The following is a 23,496-nucleotide window of genomic DNA, read 5'->3' as shown; positions in this document are numbered from 1 at the left end:
AAAAAATTGTGTACATTTAAAAAATATATACAAAAGGAGGAAGACTAATATAATGAATCCCCATGTACGCTTATCCCTGCTTCAACATTATCAAGAAAGAAACCCAGCTTTTCTCACTTCCACCTTCATTTTTTTTTTTTGGCTTTAGTATTAAGATAATACTTCACTAATTTTATCTAAAACTCAGTAAACACTAAAAATCCCTAATTGTCCCCAAAGTGTATTTTATCATTAATTTATTATCCCATTTTTGGTGATAGAATTGATTGAGGTATAAGTAGCATCAGTCTGATTCCTCATTATAAAGTTCCTCATCAATTTTCTCCTGATAGTATTAGCAGTTATCAATGATTTTTGACCAGATCCATTATTTCATTAAGGGATATAGGGTGATTTCCTAATTCTATCATTCCTTCTATGTGTATTAGCTGGAATTCTTCTATAATGTTTTAGAGGGAGGAAAGCCTCTTCGTATTTCTCCTTTACTCACATACACTAGCACCACATTCACAATACTTCTGAAACCGGGTGTGAGGGTTTTCTCCCCACACCAACTAATTCTCTAACACCAGCTGGGTGTCCTACCTTTCAATTCATGTTTAAGACACTCTACCTGGAATTAGCATCAGCTCGCACAGGCTAAGAGCTCAGTCTCATAAGACCCCCCCCCACCTCAGATGCTAATTGCAGTCCCAGATATTGCCTGTACTTCTTACTGAATGGCTGCACATTGGGGTTCTCGTGACCCCCTCCTTAGGTTTGATACTATGCTAAAATGGCTCACGGAACTCAGGGAAATACTTAGTTATTCACTGATTTATTGTAAGAGGATACGATGAAAGAAAGAGATGAACCTCAGCTGGGAGGGATGCATAAGGCAGGCTATGGGGGAGCGGCTCCGACACGGAGCTTCCTGCCCTCCCAGGACCTCCAGGTCATTCAGCACCCTGGCAGCTCTCCAAAACTGGTAATTCAGGGATTTTTACTGGGGCTCCATTATGTCGACATGATTAATCATTAACTCAATTGCTGGTCCCTCTCCCCTTCTAGGAGGGTGTGAGGTGAGGCTGAAAGTTCCAAACTTCTAACCATGGCTTGGTCTTCCTGGTGACCAGTCCTTATCCGGAAGCTATCTCGGAGCTCATTAAGAGCTGCCTCATTCAAACAAAAGATTCTCTTATCACTCAGGAGATTTCAAGGGATTTAGGAGCTCTCTGTCAGGACTGGAGTCAGAGACCAAATATTAGAACAAAAGATGCTCTTATCTCTTAGGGAATTACAAGGCTTTTAGGAGTTCTGTGCCAGAAACCAGGTCAGACACCAATATACGTATTTTTAATTTTTTTCCACAAATGTTGAATAGGGGTTGGTTAGTGAGCAAATTTGTCTTATTCCTTTTCTCAAATGGAAAACGTTAAGTGCCTCACTGTTAATTATGATATTGTTGTTTTTTTTTAATAAAAAAGTTTTAAAAATCCCTTTATCAGATTTAGAAAGCTTTCCTTTATGCTTAGTTTGCACGGAGCTTTTTAGCATGAATTGATTTTCATTTTGTTAAGTGACCTTTTTTTGTGTCTTTGGAGATGATATGATTTTCCCTCTTTGTTAACAGGATGAAGTTTCTCCCATTTTCATAAGAAACGTGTTGGTTTCAGTTGTTCAGGAAGCAGGTGCTGGAAAGGGATTAGACATACAGGATATTTATTGGGAGAAATGACTCTGAAGGCTAAGCGGTGGGAGCAGGGATATGTAGGACCCTACATAGGGGTCCTAGGGCAGAGGAGGACTGGGCAGGAGGAGTGTCAGACGGCAACAGAGTGTTAAGAAGGTTTTTATCAGACCACTGGGAAGACGTTGTGTACAGTCACCTGTGGAAGTATTCTGAGCCTGGTTTCCAGGCCTTGCTGAGCCACTGGCCGAGAGCATGCTGCGGAGCATGACCTCACCCTGATCCAGAGGGGCCGAAGCTGCAGTGTCAGTCCACCCCACCCCCCACAGCAGGAGATCTACACGGTTCTCACTTGCCCCAGCTGCAGTTGTGGACAGACTTGTGCAGTAACCCCAAACTGAGAAAGCTCTAGCAAGTATGCAGAATCTGCCTCATGTTCGTAGGGCTGAGTCACACCACCGGAGAAGCTATTAAGACTTGCTGAAGTAATACTTAAGAATGAGGGAAATTTAGGGCGCCTGGGTGGCTCAGTTGGTTAAGCGACTGCCTTCGGCTCAGGTCATGATCCTGGAGTCCCGGGATGGAGTCCCGCATCGGGCTTCCTGCTCAGCAGGGAGTCTGCTTCTCCCTCTGACCCTCTTCCCTCTCGTGCTTTCTATCTCTCATTATCTCTCTCTCTCAAATAAATAAATAAAATCTTTAAAAAAAAAAAAAGAATGAGGGAAATTTAGACTGACTAATGGAGGAGAGAAAGGGTGGAAACCAGTTGAATCCCCAAAGACTAACTTCAGTAAGGGAATACCTCACCAATATCCCTTCTCTAAGTTTCTTTTAACAAGATCATCGATGAGCTGCTCCCCACACCTGTGTGAAGAAGCAGATCTGTGTGGTGCAAGGAGTGGACTGTCATGCCTGTTAAAATGCACCATTCTTCCCTCATACCTTTCACAAATGTAAATGTACTAGAAACATACTTTAAAAATAAAGAAACCCATGGTAGGGAGGATCTACATATGACATATAAACTAGAAGCCGTAAAATAAAAGATTAATGAATTCAACTGTATAAAGTAAATTCTGCATGGAAAAAAAAGGTTTCATACAAAGTCAAATGTCAGAAGACAAACAGGAAAAAACGGGAACTCATATCACAATGTCCTAAATTCTTTAATACATGCAGAGAACTCCTAAGTCAATAAGAAAAACACCCATAGTGTCAGCATTGATAGAGAGCGACAAAAAACTCTAAAATCTCAACGGCTTAAGCCACAAAAGTTTATTTCTCATCTGTTTTGTGTCCATGATGGGTCCATGGGGGCCTTTTCCAGGCTGGCCTCTCTGCAGGACTTATGCTGATAAGCAGCTATCTCCTGACATATTCTTGCCAATTGTGGCAGAGGAAAGGAGCTCCACAGCATCTTGCACTGGCAATTAAATATGGGCCTGAAATTGATACTCAACAATTCATCTCACAAATTATTGGCTAGAACTAGTCCCATGGCCCTGCCTGAGCCCAAAGGAACCGGGCTATGCCATACTGTGTGTGCCTGGAAGGAGAGCAGGACCCCACACAGGTAAGCAGCGCTAAACCTATTCCATTACCACGCCAGAGAGCCTATGAATTATTTCTCAACTGAAGGTCTTGTCAGAGAAAGACGATGGCATATTTCATTACATTCCACATGCTGGTGATTAAAAAAGTAAAAAATTCCTTTCTTTCCAAAATTGGTAGTGACATCATTCTGATCAACAGAGTGAATCTGGGGATCTGTCAGATAGATGAGCCCTTTTCCATTACCAGTCACCCAACCTAAAAGAGAAATAAACATGTCTGAGAATTATATCCTCTATTTTATAGAGGATAGTCAGTAGTGTATTTCAGAAAAATAAAACGTATTAACTTAAAGAGATATTTTAAAAACTCGGTTATACTGAGGTTTATGTTTAATAAGTTTCTGTTAAGGGATTTGGTGTTGCATATTCCAATTATTGGTTTAAGAAGGGAAACTGAACATTGGGTAATTAAATTTGTCAAATATGACATACCTAGACTGCCAATTTTCAAGGAATTAGAGAGCAATAAAATGCACTTACTTTAATTACTAAGATCACAATATATTGAATATTTCTTTCACGATTCATAAGTCGCTTTGGTGCTTAACCCATTAATTTATCTGTTCATTTAACAAATATTTATTGAGCATACACACTATACAAGACACTATTTTGAGTACTTGGGATTTAGCAATGAACAAGTGAGTAAAAAATCACTATACTCATTGAGCTAACATTCTAGTGAAGTGGGACAGATTAATAAGCAATATAAGTAAGTAAAAATATATAATATGATAAAGAGTGATGATAAATGCTATGGAAGGGGGATAGAGAAAATCTTGGGGGATGGTCTTAGAATCATTACTAAAAACAGTTATAATAAACCTCATGTATCATTTAAATGAAGTGAAGAGTATTGGCTAATAATTCTGGTAAACAAAATATTAGATGAACTGAAATAAAATTAAAATATAAATGCAGAAAAGTTTTAAAAGGTCAGATTTGAGTACATACAACTTTCCATTCCTTAATGACCCCATTATGAAACCTAATATCACACTTGTAATAAAGGTAAAGGGCTGAAGAAAAGAAAGAGTGGAAAGACTTTCACATATTAAAGCATGCAATATTAAAAAACCTACATCATTCAAATACACTTAAGTGAAATTAAAAAAAGCCATTGTAGATTTGCTCTAGAATTAAGCCCAACAGAATGTGAGCCAGATCTTCTCACTTATTATGTGATACTATAGACCCCTGTAGAAGCTTTAGACATTTTTTTCAGACATCATTTGCTACATAAAGTAAAATCAATTAATTTAATTACAAATAGTAGTCTAGGCACTGAAAAGTCTATTAAATAATGACTAGAAGAGCTAGTTACAAGACCTCACATTTAGATATGAATAACACTAAAAATAAAAAAATAAATCCCAATTTCACATACCTTGTAAATCGACTACAACATCTCTATGATTAGAAAACTCGTAGGAAAAATGGCCATAAGCCAAGCCGTATTCTGTGGCTTTGTATTCTGTTTTAACCACTTTCGTGTTATTTGATAACTTTACAAATTCTCCCAGTATGTAAGGCTCCACACTGATACATCCCTTTATTGTCTTGCCTTCCAAAATCTGAAAAATAGAAATGGGAGACCATAATGGTGAGGAAGGCCTCAGGCTTTGGGGTCGGGTAGACCTCATTTTGAACCTAGGCTTTGACATTTAGGAGCTCTGTTACTTCTGGAGGTTTTGGTCTGCTCATTTGTAAAGCAGATATTATAATAATAGCTACCTTATAGCATTGTTAAAAAAATTAAATGAGAAAAATGCATGTAAAGCGCTTAACATTTTATGTGGCATATAGTAGAACTTAAAATTATTATTATTCTTTTATTAAAATGCTCACATAAAAATGAGGCCATGAAGTGACCTACCCTAGGGAGCTAGCTCATCAAGACATGTAGATAAATCATGCCCTGGAATGCTGGGCTGGAATATCAGTTCAAGCATTTGTGTGTATAATCTATTTTGCTGAGTCGTTTCAAAGGTTAGAGTTAATGAGTTAAATGCCTGGCATAGTGTTTGACATAAAGAAAGTGAAAAATGGATGATAGCTATTATTGGTAGTAATAAAATATGCGTCAAAAATGTCTTTGGCCAAAGTAAAAAAAAAAAAGTCCTTTAGGTATGAATGAGCTAAGAATCCAACATATTTGCGAAGGCAGGATATTCTTAATCCAAATAGAGGATGGAGATGGGTGGTTGCCTTTATATATTTAGAGATATCTTAGTGAAAACAGATTGGTCTCAATGGCCCCAGAAGGTGGAGCTGCAATTCATAGGTAGAAATCAGAGGAAGACAGATCTAAGAACTTCCTAACAACTAGAATTATTTGAAAGTGGAAAGGAAATAATTATTTTTCCTTCCTAAATGTGTTTAAGCTATGACTTGGTAATTACTTGGTTGCCAGGGGCGGGGACTAACAGATGTAAAACAGGGAATTCATGCATCGGGTTGAGGGGATAATTTGTACTACATATCATCTTTGGGTTCCTTCTTCTCTCTTTGAACGTACAGACAGTACCCAAAGAAAGGATATTAAAAATGCTAACTTGACCATGTGCGACCAGATACCAGAATTAACAGGGTGACCTGGAAGATCCAAATGATATATTCAGGGTCGAAAAGGTCATAGTTCTTACATATCTCTCTAAGTAGATGAAGGAGATGAAATAGTCTGGTAACTGAGTTTACTGGATTTTACCCAAAATGTAACCTAGTATATACTTACAGCCTTGTTTAAGCAAACCCTTGCTCTCTTTAATCTTACCAGTACTACTGTGGATGGGATATAGAAGATCTGTGTTGGAACCTTTTGTTCATAAAGCCTCTTGTTAAACTCTGTCACGTAGTGCTGTGCGGTCATTTGACGTTCCACATCAGTGAAGTGGTGCTGGAGCCCCTTCTGCTCCTTATATTCTTTCCCAACATATCTACGACCAGAGGAAAAAACACATAAAAGAAGCGCGAAAGTGATCTTATCACAGAGGAAGAGTGGAGACCAAAGGAGATATGCAAAAATGCTTGAAAGATGTTACTCTTTTCTCTACCTTGGACAGTCAGTATTAATGATCCCCCTGACTTATCTCATGACTCAGATAATTTTGTAAGAGCCTCCTGAACAAGAGAACATAATTCATGTTGGCTGACTGTGATGGCTAATGTTATGTGCCATCTTGACTTGGCCATAGGGTTCCCCGATATTTGATCAACCATAATCCTGGGTGTTTTTGTGAGGTTGTTTTGGGATGAATTTCACACTTAAATCAATAGACTGAGTAAAGCAGATTGCTCTCTCTCACGTGGATGGGCCAAATCTAATCAGTTGAAGGACAAAGAATAGAACAAAAAGACTGACCTTCTCCCAAGTTAGAGAGAATTCCTCCTGCCAAACTGCCTTTGAGCTGGGACATCGGTCTTGTCCTGCCTTTGGACTTGAACTGAAACATCAGCTCTTCCTGGGTCTGGAGCCTGCAGGCCTTTGGCCTGGAACTACATCATTAGCTCTCCTGGGTCTCCAGCTAGCCAACTGCAGATCTTCAGATTTTCTGGCCTCTGTTACCATGCAAGCCAATTCCTGACAATAACTCTCTGTCTATATGTATATACATCTTCTTGGTTCCGTTTTTCTGAAGAACACTGTCTGATACACTGACTCAAGATGATGCTGATTATAGAGAAAATGTCCAGTTCATGTAGCAGTTGGCCAGACTTCCTTGGTGAGCCAAGGGAGCCAGGATGGACACTGGCAAGTGCAGGCTCTGCAACTAGATCTTTCACTACCTGCACTGGGGCCTTAAACAGGTCAATTAATCAATCCGAGGCCTTCCTCTATCCCTTCCTTATGTAATTACTTCATCTGTACAAATACTTGTTTCCATCATCACCTATTATGTGCATAGCCCTGTGCTAATCCTGAGTGTTTTGAAGAAAGTGTGAAATATGATTTGTATATTTCAAGGCCTTACGCATAGTTGGAGACAGAAGATATGAGGCAGTAAATGATTAAGTGTTGAAAGGAGCAAAACAGTAACTATCACACTTTACTATAGTTTATATTTGCTATAAGTTGGTGTGAATTTATGAGTAATTTGCATGTGTCCAGAGTGACCTCCAAAAATCAAAGAGAACTGTCAGAGTTATAGACCTCAACTAGAGAAAACACTCTCCAGAAATTACTGAGTCCAATAGGATAATGAAATCCAAGTTGGCTGCAGTTTTGGCCATTCAGACTCCCGGGGATCAGAAAGGAAATCTGAGGGGCGCCTGGGTGGCTCAGCCGGTGAGGCATCCAACTCTTGGCTTCGGCTCAGGTCACCATCTCAGGGTTGTGAGATTGAGCCCGGTGATGGGTTCTGCACTCAATGCAGAATCTGCTTGAGATTCTCTCTCTCCCTCTTCCTCTGCCCCTTTCCCTGCTCACACTCTCTCTCTCAAAAATAAATAAATAAAATCTTACAAAAAAAAAAAAAAAAAGAAAGAAATCTGACAGTGAAGCCTGCCAAGGAGGAACCTCTATGGCATCAGAAAACAGCCAGCAGAGGAGTGGTTGTCATCATCGGGTGTTCCAGCATTGGAACACCATGGTCTGCCATGGACAGACCTCTGGACCTGCAGTAGCTCTGAATCAGTTCGGAACTTGGAGCAAACCCTGGGGCTGGAGCATTTCCCAAACATTCTGGCAGAGGACCTTCAGCCCTAGGTTCAGGATCATCAGTCTGGGAACAGAGGCCCATTCTTTCTGGCATCTTATGCCATTTTGTTGGGATCATTTTTCGTCAGTAAGAATTTACTAGCAGTAAACTTTTTTTTTGACAGCTTTTAAGATTATTTCTTTATCTTTGGTGTTCTAAAGTTTTACTACTATGTAGCGAGAAGTGGATTTATGAGTGCCTGCCTTCTTTTCTTCCTTCCTTCCTTCATTTCTAGTTTCTTCCCTTCTTCCTTTTCTTTTCTTTAAGATTTTATTTATTTATTTGAGAGAGAGAGAATGAGAGACAGAGAGCATGAGAGGGAGGAGGGTCAGAGGGAGAAGCAGACTCCCCGCTGAGCAGGGAACCCGATGTGGGACTCGATCCCAGGACTTCAGGATCATGACCTGAGCCGAAGGCAGTCGCTTAACCAACTGAGCCACCCGGGTGCCCCCCTTCTTCCTTTTCTATCCTACTTAGGATTCACTATGATTCCTGTATTTGAAGATTAATGTGTTTTGGCAATTCTGGGAAATTATCAGATATTATTTACTTATTTTTTATTTTTTTAAAATGAGGTTTTCAGAGTTCTTTTTTTTTTAAGATTTTCATTTATTTATTGAGAGAGAGAGAATGGTAGAGAGAGAGCATGAGAGGGAAGAAGGTCAGAGGGAGAAGCAGACTCCCCGCTGAGCAGGAAGCCCGATGCGGGACTCGATCCAGGGACTCCAGGATCATGACCTGAGCCAAAGGCGGTCGCTCAACCAACTGAGCCACCCAGGCGCCCACAGATATTATTTATTTAAATAGTAATTCTTTTCTATTTGATTTGTTATCTTTTTCTGATCAGACATAGGTTGGATCCTCTCACTCCATCTTCCATATTTCTTATTCTCTCTTTTATTTCCCATCTCAGATCCTCCTATGATGCACCCTGATGTATTAGTTTCTTAGGGCTACTATAACTAAGTGCCATTAATTGAGTGATTTAAACAACAGAAACTGACTCTCTCACAGTTCTGGAGCTTAAAAGTCCAAGATCAAGATGTCAGCAGGGACATGTTCAATCTGAAGCCACTAGGGAAGGATGTTTTTCAGTCCTCTCTCCTAGCTTCTGGTGGTTCCTGCTTTGTGGAAGCATAACTACAATTTTACATGCATTCTCCTTGTGCATGTCTATCTCCAAATTTCTTTTTTATAAGAATACCAGTCATAGTGGATGAGGTGCCCACCCTATTCCAGTATGACCTCATCTTAACTAATTAAATCTGCAATGACTCTATTTCAATAAGATCACAGTCTGAGTACTGTGGGTTAGGACTTCAACAGATGAATTTGAGGCTGGAGGTATAGAGCTGTTAAAAAACTCACTAAACCCGTAACACATGGCTTCATCACTTGGATGTGTGATGTGGGGCAAGTTTCTTAAAATCTCTATGCCTCATTTCCCTCATCTGTAAAATAAGGATAATAATATTTGTCTCATAAATTTTTGTGATGATTAATTAAATTAGTACATAAATTACTTAAAAGAAGGCTTGGCACATATATGTACTTGGTAAATATATTTACATGTTTCTATTATTATTATTATCATCATCATCATCATCAACCTTTTCAAGAAATATACTTCCACTGTTTAATAATTACCCAATTTCTCACTCTCTCTCATTTCCTGTCTTCCTATTTATTTCTTACATTATTTGGATTTGGATAAAAAACAGGGTCCACCTTAAAATTCTTGGCTTATAGGTCTTTTTAAATACATAGATGATGTAAAATTAGGTCTCAAACCCAATGGGGATCACCTGTGGTGACTAATTTTTTCAGGTGAGTTTTTGCTTGAAGTTGTCATTCAGAACTAAGGCCAAACAGGTGTTTACCTCAGTGGGGTGTTTTTTTTTTTTTTTTTTTAAAGATTTATTTATTTATTTGAGAGAGAGTAAGAGCAGGGGGAGGGGTAGCGGGAGAGGGAGAATCTCAAGCAGACTTCCTGATGAACAGGGAGACTGACGTGGGCCTTGATCTCACGACCCTGAGATCAAGACCTGAACCGAAATCAAGAGTTGTACACTTAAGAAACTGAGCCACCCAGGAGCCTGGGGGTGGGTGGTCTCTACCCACTGGATGGTCTCTAAATAGTCCCTTACATGTGTAACTTTGGTCACTAGCTGCCACCTTACCCCACCCTACTCAAAACCTAACAGGGGTGTCTTAAGGGCTCAGTATACTCTCATATCTCTGGATATGCTTCATCCCTAGCCTCAAAGGATTTTCCTACCTTTTTTTGCAGACTCATTTATTTACATATAAGTGTGGTTTTCAGAGTTGAATTAGACTTCTTGCCAGCATTTATAGTGGGAGTGTTTGAGGCTCTCTGTCCTGCCATAGAGTCAGAAACTCCATTTTTCTTATCTTTACAATGGGGATAACAATGTCTCTCTGAGAGTTTTTTTTTTTTTTTTTAAGATTATTTATTTATTTATTTGACAGCGAGAGAGACACAGTGAGAGCGGGAACACGTGGTGTGGGGAGGGGGGGAGCGGGAGAGGGAGAAGCAGGCTTCCCGCGGAGCAGGGAGCCCGATGAGGGGCTCTATCCCAGGACCCCGGGATCATGACCTGAGCCGAAGGCAGACGCTTAACGACGGAGCTACCCAGGCGCCCCTTCCTGAGAGGTCTGACATCACGTACATCTATGTAAAATGGCTGACATAATGTTGGTCAGTCTGTGGTAACTACTGTTAGTTAATTAATGAGGAGGAGGGAGGAGTAGGAATCTGAAAATATACATTGTGGCTAACTTTTCCAGCTCTTTCAAAATCTCATAAATGATTAATTAACAGAAAGGCATAATTAGCCCATTTAACACTAGTGCTATAGATGTTTTAAAGAAATACCTCCCCAGAGTTTCTTCTTGGTGAAGATGATGAACCCAAAAAGCATTTCTTTGTCTGCCTTTCTTCTTCACATTCAGGTAGTCCCCCAAATATACAACAGTTTCTTGGGCTGTCCATAATTCTGATTTTTTAGAATATTTCAATAAAAGAGCATCTGGAAAAAAAGAGAAGATAAAAATGGATGTTATTTTCAAAGGTATGTTACAATTTATGAATAAAGTCGAAGTGACACAGATCCGAATCCAGCTTGTCTGAAATCTTCAGCTCATTAGACATTTTCTCAAATTTCAGCCTCTTCTATGACTACCAGTACAAAGTTAGTGAAGTACAATAAAGTAAAGCTTTGCAAATGTAATGAGGATTCACAAAATCTTTTGCTTGTGATGGTCAGGGATTAAGATAAGGCCAGAGTTTCTGTATGAAAATGGTGGAAAATAAAGGCTTTTTAAACATCAAAACACCAGAAACCATCTTGGAAGAGTGATATATGCTTGCATCTTGGGGCGCCTGGGTGGCTCAGTCGGTTAAGTGTCTGCCTTCAGCTCAGGTCATGATCCCAGGGTCCTGGGATCCAGCCCCACGTGGGGCTCCCTGCTCATTGGGAAGCCTGCTTCTCCCTCTCCCTCTCCCCTGCTTGTGTTCCCTCTCTAGCTGTGTGTCTCTCTCTGTGTCAAATAAATTAATAAATAAATCTTAAAAAAAAATAAAATAAACAGCAAAACCCCAGAGACCATCTTGGAAGAGTGATATATGCTTGTATCTTCTAATTATCTGGGGGGTCCGGATAATGGAGCCTGCTACTGGTGCCAGACCATATAGATAGAAATAAACGAAATAACTCTACCTCAGAGACTCCTGGCAACTTCAGAAATCATAGTTACCTATTAAAGTGCACCTTAATTTTCTCTTGTTTTGTTTAAGTTGGTTAAGTCCAGAAATTACTTGACAAAATACAGCTACCGTACAAAGACTCTACTCAATAGAAAAAGGAAAAGATAAGAAGGAAAAGCAAAAACTGTCTTCACCCTAAGGAAAGGCAGAACAGGGCTAGCAAGAAAGCACTTCTTTGAGGGGAAAGACATGAACTCTCAGAAGAAATGCAACATTTTGGGATCCAAGTTAAAATGAAGTGAACAAGGGCCTTCCTGCATCTAGGTTGTGATAATGGGTGAAAGTATAGGAGACTCAGGAGAGAAAATACTTCAAGTAAGAAACTCATGGGTCTGGGACTGGGGCGGGAGATAACTGGAGGCTGGGAAAGACAGTGGCCAGGGTTGGGGCATTCAATCAGAGAAGCTGGGGATGGAAACAGAAGGTGAGCTGCTTGCACACATTCATAGGAAGGGCAATGAACTGAGGGAAGAAAGATGGAGGAAATGTACAACTTGCTTTGTTTCCTCAACTTTGGGCTTTCTCTGTTTTTCTTATCTGTACACTGGGGATAATAATGTTCCCCTAATGGGTTTGAGATTATGTACATGTGGCTTTTCACCCACAAATTGGCACACAGGTGTAACAATAAAGCAGTTACCTAACTCTACGAAATGTGATTCTGAACCTACAGAATCCCTAAAAAGGGAATAGTGAATAGGGAAACCCTATTATAGAATGTTTTGCTTCATTTTGTGACAACCTGATCTGTATCTTAGTCTGACTTCAAGGCAGCAGGCAAAACACTGGAACACTTTGAAGCAGAAGTTACTGACATTGTCTTTATAAAAATGCACTGAAGAGCTCTTAAAAAATACTGATGCTTGGATCCAAACCCCAGAAACATTAGATTGGAATCTCAGGGGTGAGGCACTGGAAATTTTAAAAAGCACCTCCCTGCCAGGGGATTCTTATATAGTGCCAAGACTGAGAACTACTATTACTTTATTTATTTATTTATTTATTTATTTATAGATTTATTTATTTACTTGAGAGAGCATGCATGAGTGGAGGGAGGGGCAGAGGGAGAGGCAGGGAGAAAATCCTCCAGCAGACTTCCCGCTGAGTGCAGAGCTTGATGCTGTGCTCCACAGGATGCTGGATCCTAGGACCTTGAGATCATGACCTGAGCTGAAATCAAGAGTTGGGCACTTAACCAGCTGAGCCACCCAGGTGCCCTGAGAACTACTACTTTAGTATCCAGTGCTTAACAAACCACAAAGCTTGTTTCTTTTTTTTCATTCAAATAATTCTTCAGTATCTTGGAGGGTGTTATGATGTGATCCTCTGGGCTAAGAGAAGAACCTTCTTTTGTCTTCTTCCCAGCCTCTCCACCACTTCTAAGCTGTAATAGACACACTGATTACCAGGTGGGCCCCAACCCAGGCTCCCTGCTATAATAAGTGACCCTGGGCTCTTCCATAAGCAAGAAGTAGTTGCTGACTGTAATAGTAGGGGGCACTTGCTCAATCCATTGGCTGAAAAGAAACCTTGTGGGCAGCTGTGAAAATCTCTGCCCAGCAGAAGAGTGATGTTTAACTAGGTCAAACTCTGCCCCCAAGAATCTGAATGGGGAAAAACAGAAATCAGCTGGTTGGTAATGAGAATTCAGGGAAAAGACAGATGCTGAGTGGATATGACACGCAGAGCTGTTTTAAACCCTGAATGATGACTGTTCTTTGGTCCTGTAAGATTCTTGTCTGCCTTAATGCCTTGTGTATCTTCATAGCAAGCCCCCAATACACGCGGTGGCCTGAGTAAGCCTCTAGTCTTTGCCACCATTAGAGTCCACCACACCAAGAGTGAGGGAAACCCCCAAAGTACATATTTTTCTGTATATTCACAAAGCATAACAGGGTCTGTGTCTTTCATGAGTTTTAAGTGATCTGCATATCAAGCTGTTTAGAGGACCCCAAACATACACAGAGGCTTCCTGAAGCTGTACCGACTGAAAAGGTTGTACTCACTGTGTGCTTGGTGGAGTTGATTGGGCTTAAAAACTCCTGTATTCTCCAGTCTCTGTAACAGCCAATCATGGCTCACCCCTGCCAAGAGTTTTTCAAAGTCATCAGGGTTCAGGGTTCGAGCCTCTAGGATCTCTTGCCTTATCATTCCTGGCAATGAAACAAAAGAACTTCCACTGGAATTCAGAAAGGACCATGGGTTTTCCCCCTCAGAAGAACCGTTGGAAAATGCAGGTGATTTCAACCACCACGCTGAGGACGAGCTGGAGTTCTGGCTGCAGTTTAGCATGTTTCCCGGTTCGTTTCCTTCTTCTGTGGTAGTGCAGTCCTTGCTAAGATCACGGAAGGCAATATTACTGCTTACAGATGGGTCAGGGGTCTCAGCCCCCCAACCATGCAGCTGCCCCAGGGAACATAGGCTCGAAGAGCCACACCCATTTGTGGGGTGAACATCAGTGCTGTCGAGCAGTGGGCCCTCTTCATCCACTGTAGAGGCATCAGGGTCAATGTTCTGCTCTTTGACTGAGCCGCTGCTCTTTCCTGAGTCAGGATTTTGAACAGGCCAATGAAGAGTGAAAGAGCTACATGCCATCACAGAACTTTTGCCCAGAGAACACGCCATGACTACGTGAGAGTCTAAGGGCATACCCTCTTCTTTTTCCTCTGTTTCTCCTTCTGGGTCAACCCAGGAGGAGCTATCTTTAAATGTAAGGCCTGTCCCTCTTTTGATTTCTTCCCCATGCCTGTCTTTGGCATCACAGTTGATTTCTGGAAATTCACTTAGTTCAAAGGTTTCTTCTTCTCGAACTGAAGGATATGTGGCTATGTTCTCGGGCCAACCAGAATCAGAAGGTGGCAAAGAAGCAGAACCGAATGAGGGGCTGGAATGACCAGAAGTGTTTCTGGATCCCATGTTTCTAACCTTTTGCACACCTTCTGGAGCTCCTTCTAACAGGCCTGCACCAGAGGCCAAGAACATGCCTGTTGTGTTCTGAGGACAGAAGGTTGTTAAGGGCATGTGTTTGTGTAGCCGACTTTGAGAAAACTCTACACTGTCATCCTTGGATACTTGGAGAGAGAGACCATGAAGCTCTGAAGACAGTGGATGTACAGCTCTGCTTTCCTCATTGATCTCTAGCTCTTCAGACAGGGCAGTGGAACACTGAGTATCCACAAGATGTTCTTCCTTGCAAGGCTCTTTTCTGGTTGACCTATCATCGATATAATTCACTTCCTCCCAGCTTGTAGAAGAACTAACCCCTGATAACTTGCTCCAAGAACTAGAGCAATGGCTGTCACTCAGAGACTTGTCCAAAACAGCTTCTTCACCGCGGCTGTGGTCTGGTGACTCAACCTCAGTCTCTACATCTTGATCCAAGGAGACTCGAAGTGCATCAGAATGGGTCCAGTTTTTCCTGTCTATCCTGCTGAGTTTCTCCTGACTATTCTTAGCCATTTGGGAGGAAGATATTACCACGCTTTTTTGAAAATGTGATTTGTCTTCAGTAGTACACACAGTATCTATGTTTTTTGTCTCTGTTTTTAGAGTAGTGATACAGACTCCTGTTTTTGTATCTTTCTGTTTATTTTTGTTGTTTCCACAAGAGCTTTCAAATACTTCACACACTGAAGTATGGTGCTGTGAATAGGCTTCAAGGATTTTTTGGAAATCCACTTGCCCATGAAAGATGGGTTTATCCAACCCACGCTTGAAACTCTCTGGAACATAAGACTTGTCATCTAAATTTGAGAAGCCTTGAATTTGTAAATGATCCTTTACCTGGGTGATAATAGACAAGATCTGCTGAGAGAGAGCCTCCCTCTCCTGACTTCCAGAGGAAGCACTGCAAAGGTACAGCTTTCCCATAGCTTCATTACAGAGCTGACTTGCTACACGGACCATCTCAGTCCCCCCATAGAGTCTTTGGTGCACTGTGGTAAGGCCGAAAGCAGCTTTGAGAAGACTATGAAGCTCTTGTTTTCCAGTAGCTGGTTCATCATATCTCTTGGTGAGGAGGCCAATTTCGAAGGCCTCTTTGGCTTCATACAGATATGAATTTTTCATTTCTGGAGGACAGTCACTAGAACTACTATAGGACAACAAGCATGTGCCACGGATATTCTGAGGAAAATACCAAATACAAAATCAGACATTGAATTTGAAACTGGAAGTGAATCAGGAAAAATTTCATTCCTGGAGGACACTTGTTAGAAGTATTATAGGAAAATAAACACATGCCACAGATATTCCAAGAAAAAGACATAATCAAGTATTGAGTCAAGGACCTAAAGTCTTTTTGGTGAATCAGGAGAGGGGACTGGGATGTATGTGACTGGTTGGCATGAGGGGGTAAGAAATTAGCTCTAACTACCATCTTGCTGTAGGCCTGATACTTTTTTTAAAGTTTATTTATTTTTTTTAGTAATCTCTACACCAAATGTGGGGTTCAAACTCATGACCCTGAGATCAAGAGTTGCATGCTCCTCTGACTAAACCAGCCAGGGGCCCCAGGCCTGATACTTTTTGATCAAAGATGATAAATTTGTTGTTGTTGTTACTGCTGTTGTTAGTTTTAGCAAAGAGTGTCTATATACATGGGACACAGACATAGAAATTTTCTCTGTGCCAATAAGGCTGCTATATACAAAAACATCATTTATTTAACAGAAGTCAAAAACATCATTTATTTAACAATAGAGTAGTGGCTTGCAAACCCCTCTGTGCACCTGGGCAGTATTTCAAAATAAAAGATTTCTGGGTACCTATCCCAGAGATTTGCATTTAGTGGACCTAGCATGGACCAAGAATGTACATTTTGCAAAGACTCTTTGGGCAGTTCTGATGTGCTTGGGGACCACTGGTCTGAGGCGGACAACATTATACCCTCAGGCTGAATTAGTTATCTTCCACTAGGATGTCACTACTCTGATTGATAAAACCTTTCCATACATAAGGCCTGATCACAATTATCTAATGATGTGCACAAAGCCCACTTTAGGTTAGACCTTTCCCTCTCACTGGTTACTTCCCTCACTGCCCCCTGCTTACCACAGCCGAGAGCACAAAGAGGGGCGTGTAGGGGCTGAAGGCAGTTGCCAGTTTGCAGGCTTCCGCAGCTGAGAGCAAATGGTGGTCAAACTCCTTCAGCAAACCCTGTGAAAAAACAGGAGGCCAAGTGTTGTATTGACAATTATTTATCCATTAGCAAAAGTCAGGCTATGAAATTCCTTTGCTTTTCTTTCAGGATTCTGAGGGACCTTCTGCCCCTCATCACAACTATTTCAGAACAGTGCCAAGAAAGAGTTAAGTGGCTCGGGGGCGCCTGGGTGGCTCAGTTGGTTAAGCGACTGCCTTCGGCTCAGGTCATGATCCCAGGGTCCTGGGATCGAGCCCTATATCGGGCTCCCTGCTCAGCAGAGAGCCTGCTTCTTCCTCTCCCTCTGCCTGCCTGCTGCTCCCCCTGCTTGTGCTCTCTATCTCTCTCTGTGTGTCAAATAAATAAATAAAATCTTAAAAAAAAGAAAGAAAGAAAGAAAGAAAGAAAGAAAGAAAGAAAGAAAGAAAGAAAGAGTTAAGTGGCTCAAAAGACCCTAGGGTGTTGAGTGTCCTTTCCCCCAGCACCCATACACAATCCTGTCACAAACCCCGTCCCTCCCCAGAGAGGGCCTAATGTGTGCAAAAATTCACAATGCCTGCCTATACAAAATAATTGACACAAGTTTCTCTGGAGGATCATGCAAGTCTTTGTTCACAGAAACTCTGTGAACTTGCAGCCAGATTAGCTGATGATTTCTGCACTGTTCTTGGCAAAGAGCCTTTAAATGTATGATTTCACAGCAATTAAGACCCATTCATTCATCCTAGAAATACTGTTCTAGACATGAAGGAGATAACAGACAGTGAGCCTACAATAAGCTTATTTCCTATTGATGGGAGGGGATCAGTCAATACACAAAATGAGTAGAATGCATAGTATCTGACATGGTGCTAAGTGTTCCAGAGAAAAATAAAGCAGGAAGGGGTCACAAGGAGGTTCAGGATGGGGAGGCAGTTCAGTTTGCAATTTTTAAAAATTTAATCTTTTTTTTTTTTTTTTTTTAAGTAAGCTCTACACCCAATGTGGGGCTTGAACTCAGACCCTGAGATCAAGAGTCCCATGCTCAGCCAGGCACCCTGGCAGTTTATAGTTTTAAACAATCATCAAAGACAACTTCACTGAACAAGGGCTATAACCCTTTTCTTGTGTGTTGGTCAGATAGCAAAAGCAACATTTTGCTAAGACTCAGATTGCCAGCAGCAAGCTGCATGTGTTCTTATGCTAAGTAATTACTATTAAATACGGTTACCATTGTCACTTTAGTATTTAATAAAAATGGCAATCTTCATGATAATATTAAGCCTTTCAATACCAGTGCAGTGCAGGAGAGCAGTTTGATGTCTATGCTAATGCTCTAGACTGGTCAGAGATCTGGGTTCTGCTCTTAGTATTCTTTCTTACTGGGTGTGCAAACTATAGAGCTCACTTAGTTTCTCTGGACCTCAGTTTATTTTTCTCTTAAATGGGAACAATACCTTTTGCTCTACCTACCTCATAGGGTTTTATGTGGCTCCTATATATTGAGTTGTAAAGGAATGCATAAATATTAGTAATGAGAACTTAGACAAGTGACTGATACTCTGATTTGAACAGAGAGGTAATTAAAGTTTTAAAATTGTTACCCCTTTGGGGCACCTGGCTGGCTCGGTCAGTAGAGCACGCAACTCTTGATCTCAGGGTTGTAATTTCCAGCCCCACATTGGGTGTAGAGCTTACTTAACAAAATGAAATCTTTTTTTTTTTTAAGATTTATTTATTCATTTATTTGACAAAGAGAGACACAGCGAGAGAGGGAACACAAGCAGGGGGAGTGGGAGAGGGAGAAGCAGGCCTCCCGCGGAGCAGGGAGGTGGTACGGGGCTCAATCCCACGACCCTGGGATCATGACCTGAGCCCAAGGCAGACGCTTAACGACTGAGCCACCCAGGCGCCCCAACAAAATAAAATCTTTAAAATTGTTACCCCTTTACCTTATCACTGAGGTAGCCCAAGTGTGGAAACGGAATTTTTGATGATTTGAAAGGAAATCAGTGGGATGCAAAGCACTGATCGCCTCGATGATATTCATTCATTCACTTGTCATTTTTTTTAGTACCCTTGTATGTCTGGTACTGTGCTAGGTGCTAAGATAATACAGCTAAATAGGACACCATAGGAATTGTCCCCAGGATTGTTCACGTGACTCAAAGAGGGGAGACACTTGTGCTCCCTGACTCCTGGAGAGAGAATGGGATTGATGCACCAATCACCAAAAATGCTGGCGGTTTTGTGAGGTGATGCCACCTGCACCATGGTTTTGACATGTGATAATTACCAAGTTAATTTGTGGATTGTTTTTAAACTTTTCGTAATCTTTTTTGCTCATGGAAACAAAGATGTCTGCCAGTATACCTAGTGACGTGGAAATACCCTGTAAGAAACAAACAAACAGAACACAGATTAGGAATTCATGGTCAATTACCGCTCTCATCTCAAGGCCTAAAGGCAAAGATCAGTCCTCCATATGAACTATCTCTGCGGCTGCTCTTCTTATTCTTACTGTGATTGTTATTTTGACAGTGGAAATACTTCTAAACTGGGTACCACAGGGCTTGAAAGATCATCATAGCCTGAGGACACAGACCTAATGTAAATGCAGCTATTTCTTAGTTGGGCTTTACTGGACTGTCAACACTGACTTCTCCATCCTGCTAGGCATAAAGAATTGGCTCCAGCAAGAGTCCTTGTGTCCCATTCTGTCTGTGTCATCAACGGATTGTAGGCAATGGGACTGCTGATACAGCTCAGGGAAATGAGATAACCCAGTGTTCCAGTGAACAAGGAGAATATTCCCACAGAGGCACAGAGCATGAAAACATCAAGTAGGAAAGCAGATGTTGCCTCTCGATTTCTTGGATAAAGATGCCCCAGAAACAATTAGTTGGAGGAAAATGATCTTACATCTAAGCAACTTGGCCATCTCAACTTGGCTGTGGAATCAGGTAAAGGCTAAATCTATAATCAAATAGATAGATGAATGGAAATAAATATATAATGTTTATATTATATAAGTAAATGTATATTGAGAAATAAATACATAAATAGATACAAATATGTAAATAGATAGAAATATATATATAAATAGATACTTAGACATGAATGCAGAAACACCAAATACATGCCAGGAGTCCAGCTGTGAGTGGGGACAGGGCAAGACACAAGAAGAAGTTCCCAAACGTTTCTGGCCCTGTGCCCATGCAGAATCGATAAACATAGAACTAATAAACTTGATAAATGATACACTGAGATACTCATCCTAAGACAAATGTAGGAAAGGAGAAAAAAAGCACTAGATACATCACCTTTCTATCTGGCTGAGGAAGTGTCAGATATCCTATGATGGAGGTCCAGATTAGCTCTGCTGCTTCATACCACATCCCTGGAAAAAGAGGGAGAGACGGCACAAACTGCTAGTATCTGTGTATTGTGTTAGAAAATACCTTTGAGAACTAATACAGAAAGAAGATTCATTGGCTCCTGTTAGGAAAATTTCGGGCTGAATTATATTGACAGCAATCAGCAGATAACAATCTGCTGGAAAAACAGCAACCTATTTTTCCAGTTGGTTTAATTCTTCCCTTTCACAGAGAAACAGTAAGAATTATATGTGTGTGTGTGTGTGTGTGTGTGTGTGTGTGTGTGTATAAAACCAACTCCATTATTTACAAGAATACTAATTACCATTCTATGTTAAAAATTTTCAAACACTTTAGTTTGCATATTTATTTATTTATTTGAGCACCTGCAGCTCCTTTTTATTCTTCCTTTTTGTTGTTTTTTAAAGTCTTCTGCCTTCAGGTGAGGAAAGGGCTTGGGGATAGGCTAATAAGCCCACGCCCCCCCCCCCCCCCCCCCCCCCCCCCCCGGGCCTCCTTCCTGCCCCCCAGCATATCTCCCTCCCTCCTCCCTCCAGCCTACAGCAGAGGCTCTGCCCTGTTTCCCTCCCTCCTCAGGACCCCTCCTTGGGACCAACCCCCTCAACCCCCATGTTCAGGTTGGCCTGTCTGTGGGGACAGTGCTAGAAGCCCTCTCCTGTACTGCTGGCAGAGCACTCAGGCTTGCTGGGCTATAAACAGCTTGGGCGGGGCCATGCACTTTAAAGCACAGCTAGCATTCTATAAGTTTTGCTTGACAAACTCAGGAATGCCCTCTGAGGAATGAATGGGTAAGGTGTCAGGGTGGTGTAGAATAAGGTGTCACTCTAGCACATGGAGTCCTGTAGAACTGAAAGTCAGACTCCAGAAATAATACCGAGAACCCTAAGGTTAGCATCAAACTATACAACTGTGTATTCCTTTAACAAAGCTCAACATAAAATATTTTGTTCTATTAATGTTCATAACACTCCTGGGATCTTAAATGTCATTTTTTTTTCGATGAGGAAACTCAGCGAAGTGGGGATTAGCAATTGTAACCAGACGCAAATAGAAAATTCCATGGTAAAATCTCACAGCCAGACTTTGTAAATGAGCCCTGAGAGGCTGAATGTCTGATGACCGTACCTAGCTTTTGCAGAATTTGCCCTCTGATCTGTATGCAGACTGACTGCACCAGGACCTTGTCGCTTTCATTTCTGTACAGCCAGGTACCTACAACAAAAGGGGAAAAAAGCAAAGTGACTTTAGCTTTGAATTATCAAGGAAATAGCCTGGTGAAATGAAACCATTTCATGCCTTCATGAGCACATGTGATCCAGATTAGAGAGATGATCTTTTCTCTACATTTAGGGAAAGGTTCCACCTCCTTGCTGTAACCTACAAGGCTTCACAGACATGAATTCCTGTCTGGTCTCCACCTCTCTCAACTGACTACGTCCTGCCACACTGACTTCGTTTGCGTTCCTTATCATGGGAGCTGTCTCTTGCTGCATGGCATCTGCACTTGCTGTTACCTCTGCCGGGGATCCACTTCCCTCTGGTTCCTGAGGAGACCAGCTCCTCCTTCCAGTCCACCCAAAATTAGTTTGGAAGTTGAGACTGATGAATGCACACGCACACCAAGAAGGCATGAAAAGATTTAGTACTCTCATAAGGAGCCTTTCTGAGGAGAGCAGGCAGGCACCCAAGCCGGTCCATCTGACGTGAGTGAAGAGTGGTGAGTGGCTTTGGTTTTTACTGTGATTAGGGTGTGGGGCTGGGGTAAAGTCTCCCACAAGCTACACTCGGTTTACTGATGAGTAGGTTTAAAACAAACCAAAAAACAACCCCCTCCCCCAGCCTGGGACAATGGGGGGTGGGAGAAGGCTGGGGCCTTAAAATTGTCAGCAAACACCAAAAATAGAGTCAAATTCATTATTACACCCTCTTGATTCTGTGCCGCATCACCTTCTCTGTTTTCTCCCCAGCTTTTAATCCCAGTGTGTGTGTGTGTGTGTGTGTGTGTGTGTGTGTGTGTGTGTGTGGAAGATGGGAAGTGTGCATACCATAGGTTAGTGATGGTGGCCACAAATGAGGGATGTATGGTCAATATCTGTATTCCAAACTGCCTCCCCACTGGAAATGTCAATAAGGTTCAAGGAGCTTGGGAACCTTGGATCCAAGCACACTGGGACTAAAAGTCTACTGGAGGTTGTATTCAACTTACTGGGAAACTTGTTGACTTTAATGCCCAGAAATTCAGACAAGATATCTGAAGATTTAAATGATTTGTTACCCAAATTCCAGGTAGATCTGGAGACGTCTAGTGTCCAGTAACTATTAGGTCATTCAGTTGCTTTTAAACTAGAACTCCAGTAGGGACTGCAGGTGAAGGTCTTTGTGAAGATATGAAAGCACCTTACCTGTTGCTCCGTTGTTGCTTATTAGACTGCTCAGGATATACTCTGCTTTTAAAAGTTTCCCTGAAAAGAAGCAACCAAATGCTACACAATTAGTTCTGAACATTTGCCTTCAGTACTACTAATAAGTTTATGCTTTAAGATTAACACATTATAAGAGGGAACATAACCTCTCTTGGAAACATTCTATTTTAAAATTTAAAGTCAGGGACACCTGGGTGGCTGTCGGTTAAGTGATGGACTCTTGATTTCGGCTCAGGTCATGATCTCAGGGTCGTGAGATTGAGCCCCACGTCAGTCTCCCTGTTCAGCAGGGAGTCTGCTTGAGATTCTCCCTCTCCCTCTGCCCCTCCCCCCGCTCTCTCTTTCAAATAAATAAATACATCTTTAAAAAAATAAAAATAAAATTTAAAATCAATAACTACATCATCCACAAAAGTGAACAGAAAAGATGACATTTCCAGGAATTGGTAAGGTGGGAAGTTGTACAGTGTCTGAAATGGCAATTAGATTTACACACATACACACATACACATACACATACACATTCATTCATATAGAATAAGGCTTGAGAAGTAAAGGCAAACCCTTGTAAAACCTTATGTCTTCTTATCCAAATGGCCAACAGGCACATGAAAAAGTGCTCAACATCACTCGGCATCAGGGAAATCCAAATCAAAACCTCAATGAGATACCACCTCACACCCGTCAGAATGGCTAAAATTAACAAGTCAGGGAACGACAGATGTTGGCGGGGATGTGGAGAAAGGGGAACCCTCCTACACTGTTGGTGGGAATGCAAGTTGGTGCAACC

At 41.4% G+C, this 23,496-nt stretch overlaps 1 protein-coding gene across 10 annotated transcripts in view; it reads right to left on the bottom strand.

Annotated features, from left to right (window-relative positions):
• Nucleotides 1-2,929: 2,929 nt before the first annotated feature.
• ALPK1 (alpha kinase 1) overlaps nucleotides 2,930-23,496 on the bottom strand; it is a 119,674-nt gene continuing 99,107 nt past the window's right edge. For 8 of the 10 annotated variants that reach the window (XM_025874060.2, XM_025874057.2, XM_025874063.2 and 5 more), the window contains 10 exons: nucleotides 22,686-22,745; nucleotides 21,409-21,495; nucleotides 20,209-20,285; nucleotides 19,182-19,277; nucleotides 16,819-16,923; nucleotides 13,773-15,891; nucleotides 10,876-11,029; nucleotides 6,056-6,218; nucleotides 4,670-4,856; nucleotides 2,930-3,478 (listed from right to left, as the gene is read on the bottom strand). In XM_025874060.2, the coding sequence (XP_025729845.1) occupies nucleotides 3,291-3,478; nucleotides 4,670-4,856; nucleotides 6,056-6,218; nucleotides 10,876-11,029; nucleotides 13,773-15,891; nucleotides 16,819-16,923; nucleotides 19,182-19,277; nucleotides 20,209-20,285; nucleotides 21,409-21,495; nucleotides 22,686-22,745 (3,236 nt within the window). In that variant the 3' untranslated portion in view covers nucleotides 2,930-3,290. The remainder of the gene's footprint in view (nucleotides 3,479-4,669; nucleotides 4,857-6,055; nucleotides 6,219-10,875; nucleotides 11,030-13,772; nucleotides 15,892-16,818; nucleotides 16,924-19,181; nucleotides 19,278-20,208; nucleotides 20,286-21,408; nucleotides 21,496-22,685; nucleotides 22,746-23,496) is intronic. The other 2 variants (XM_025874062.2, XM_073892114.1) reach the window with 2 other exon arrangements.

This window comes from Callorhinus ursinus, unplaced genomic scaffold (assembly GCF_003265705.2).
Source record: "Callorhinus ursinus isolate GAN/ISIS: 27379988/994484 unplaced genomic scaffold, GSC_fseal_2.0 scaffold4, whole genome shotgun sequence".
NCBI lineage: Eukaryota > Metazoa > Chordata > Mammalia > Carnivora > Otariidae > Callorhinus > Callorhinus ursinus.
This window is presented reverse-complemented; position numbering and strand designations above follow the sequence as displayed.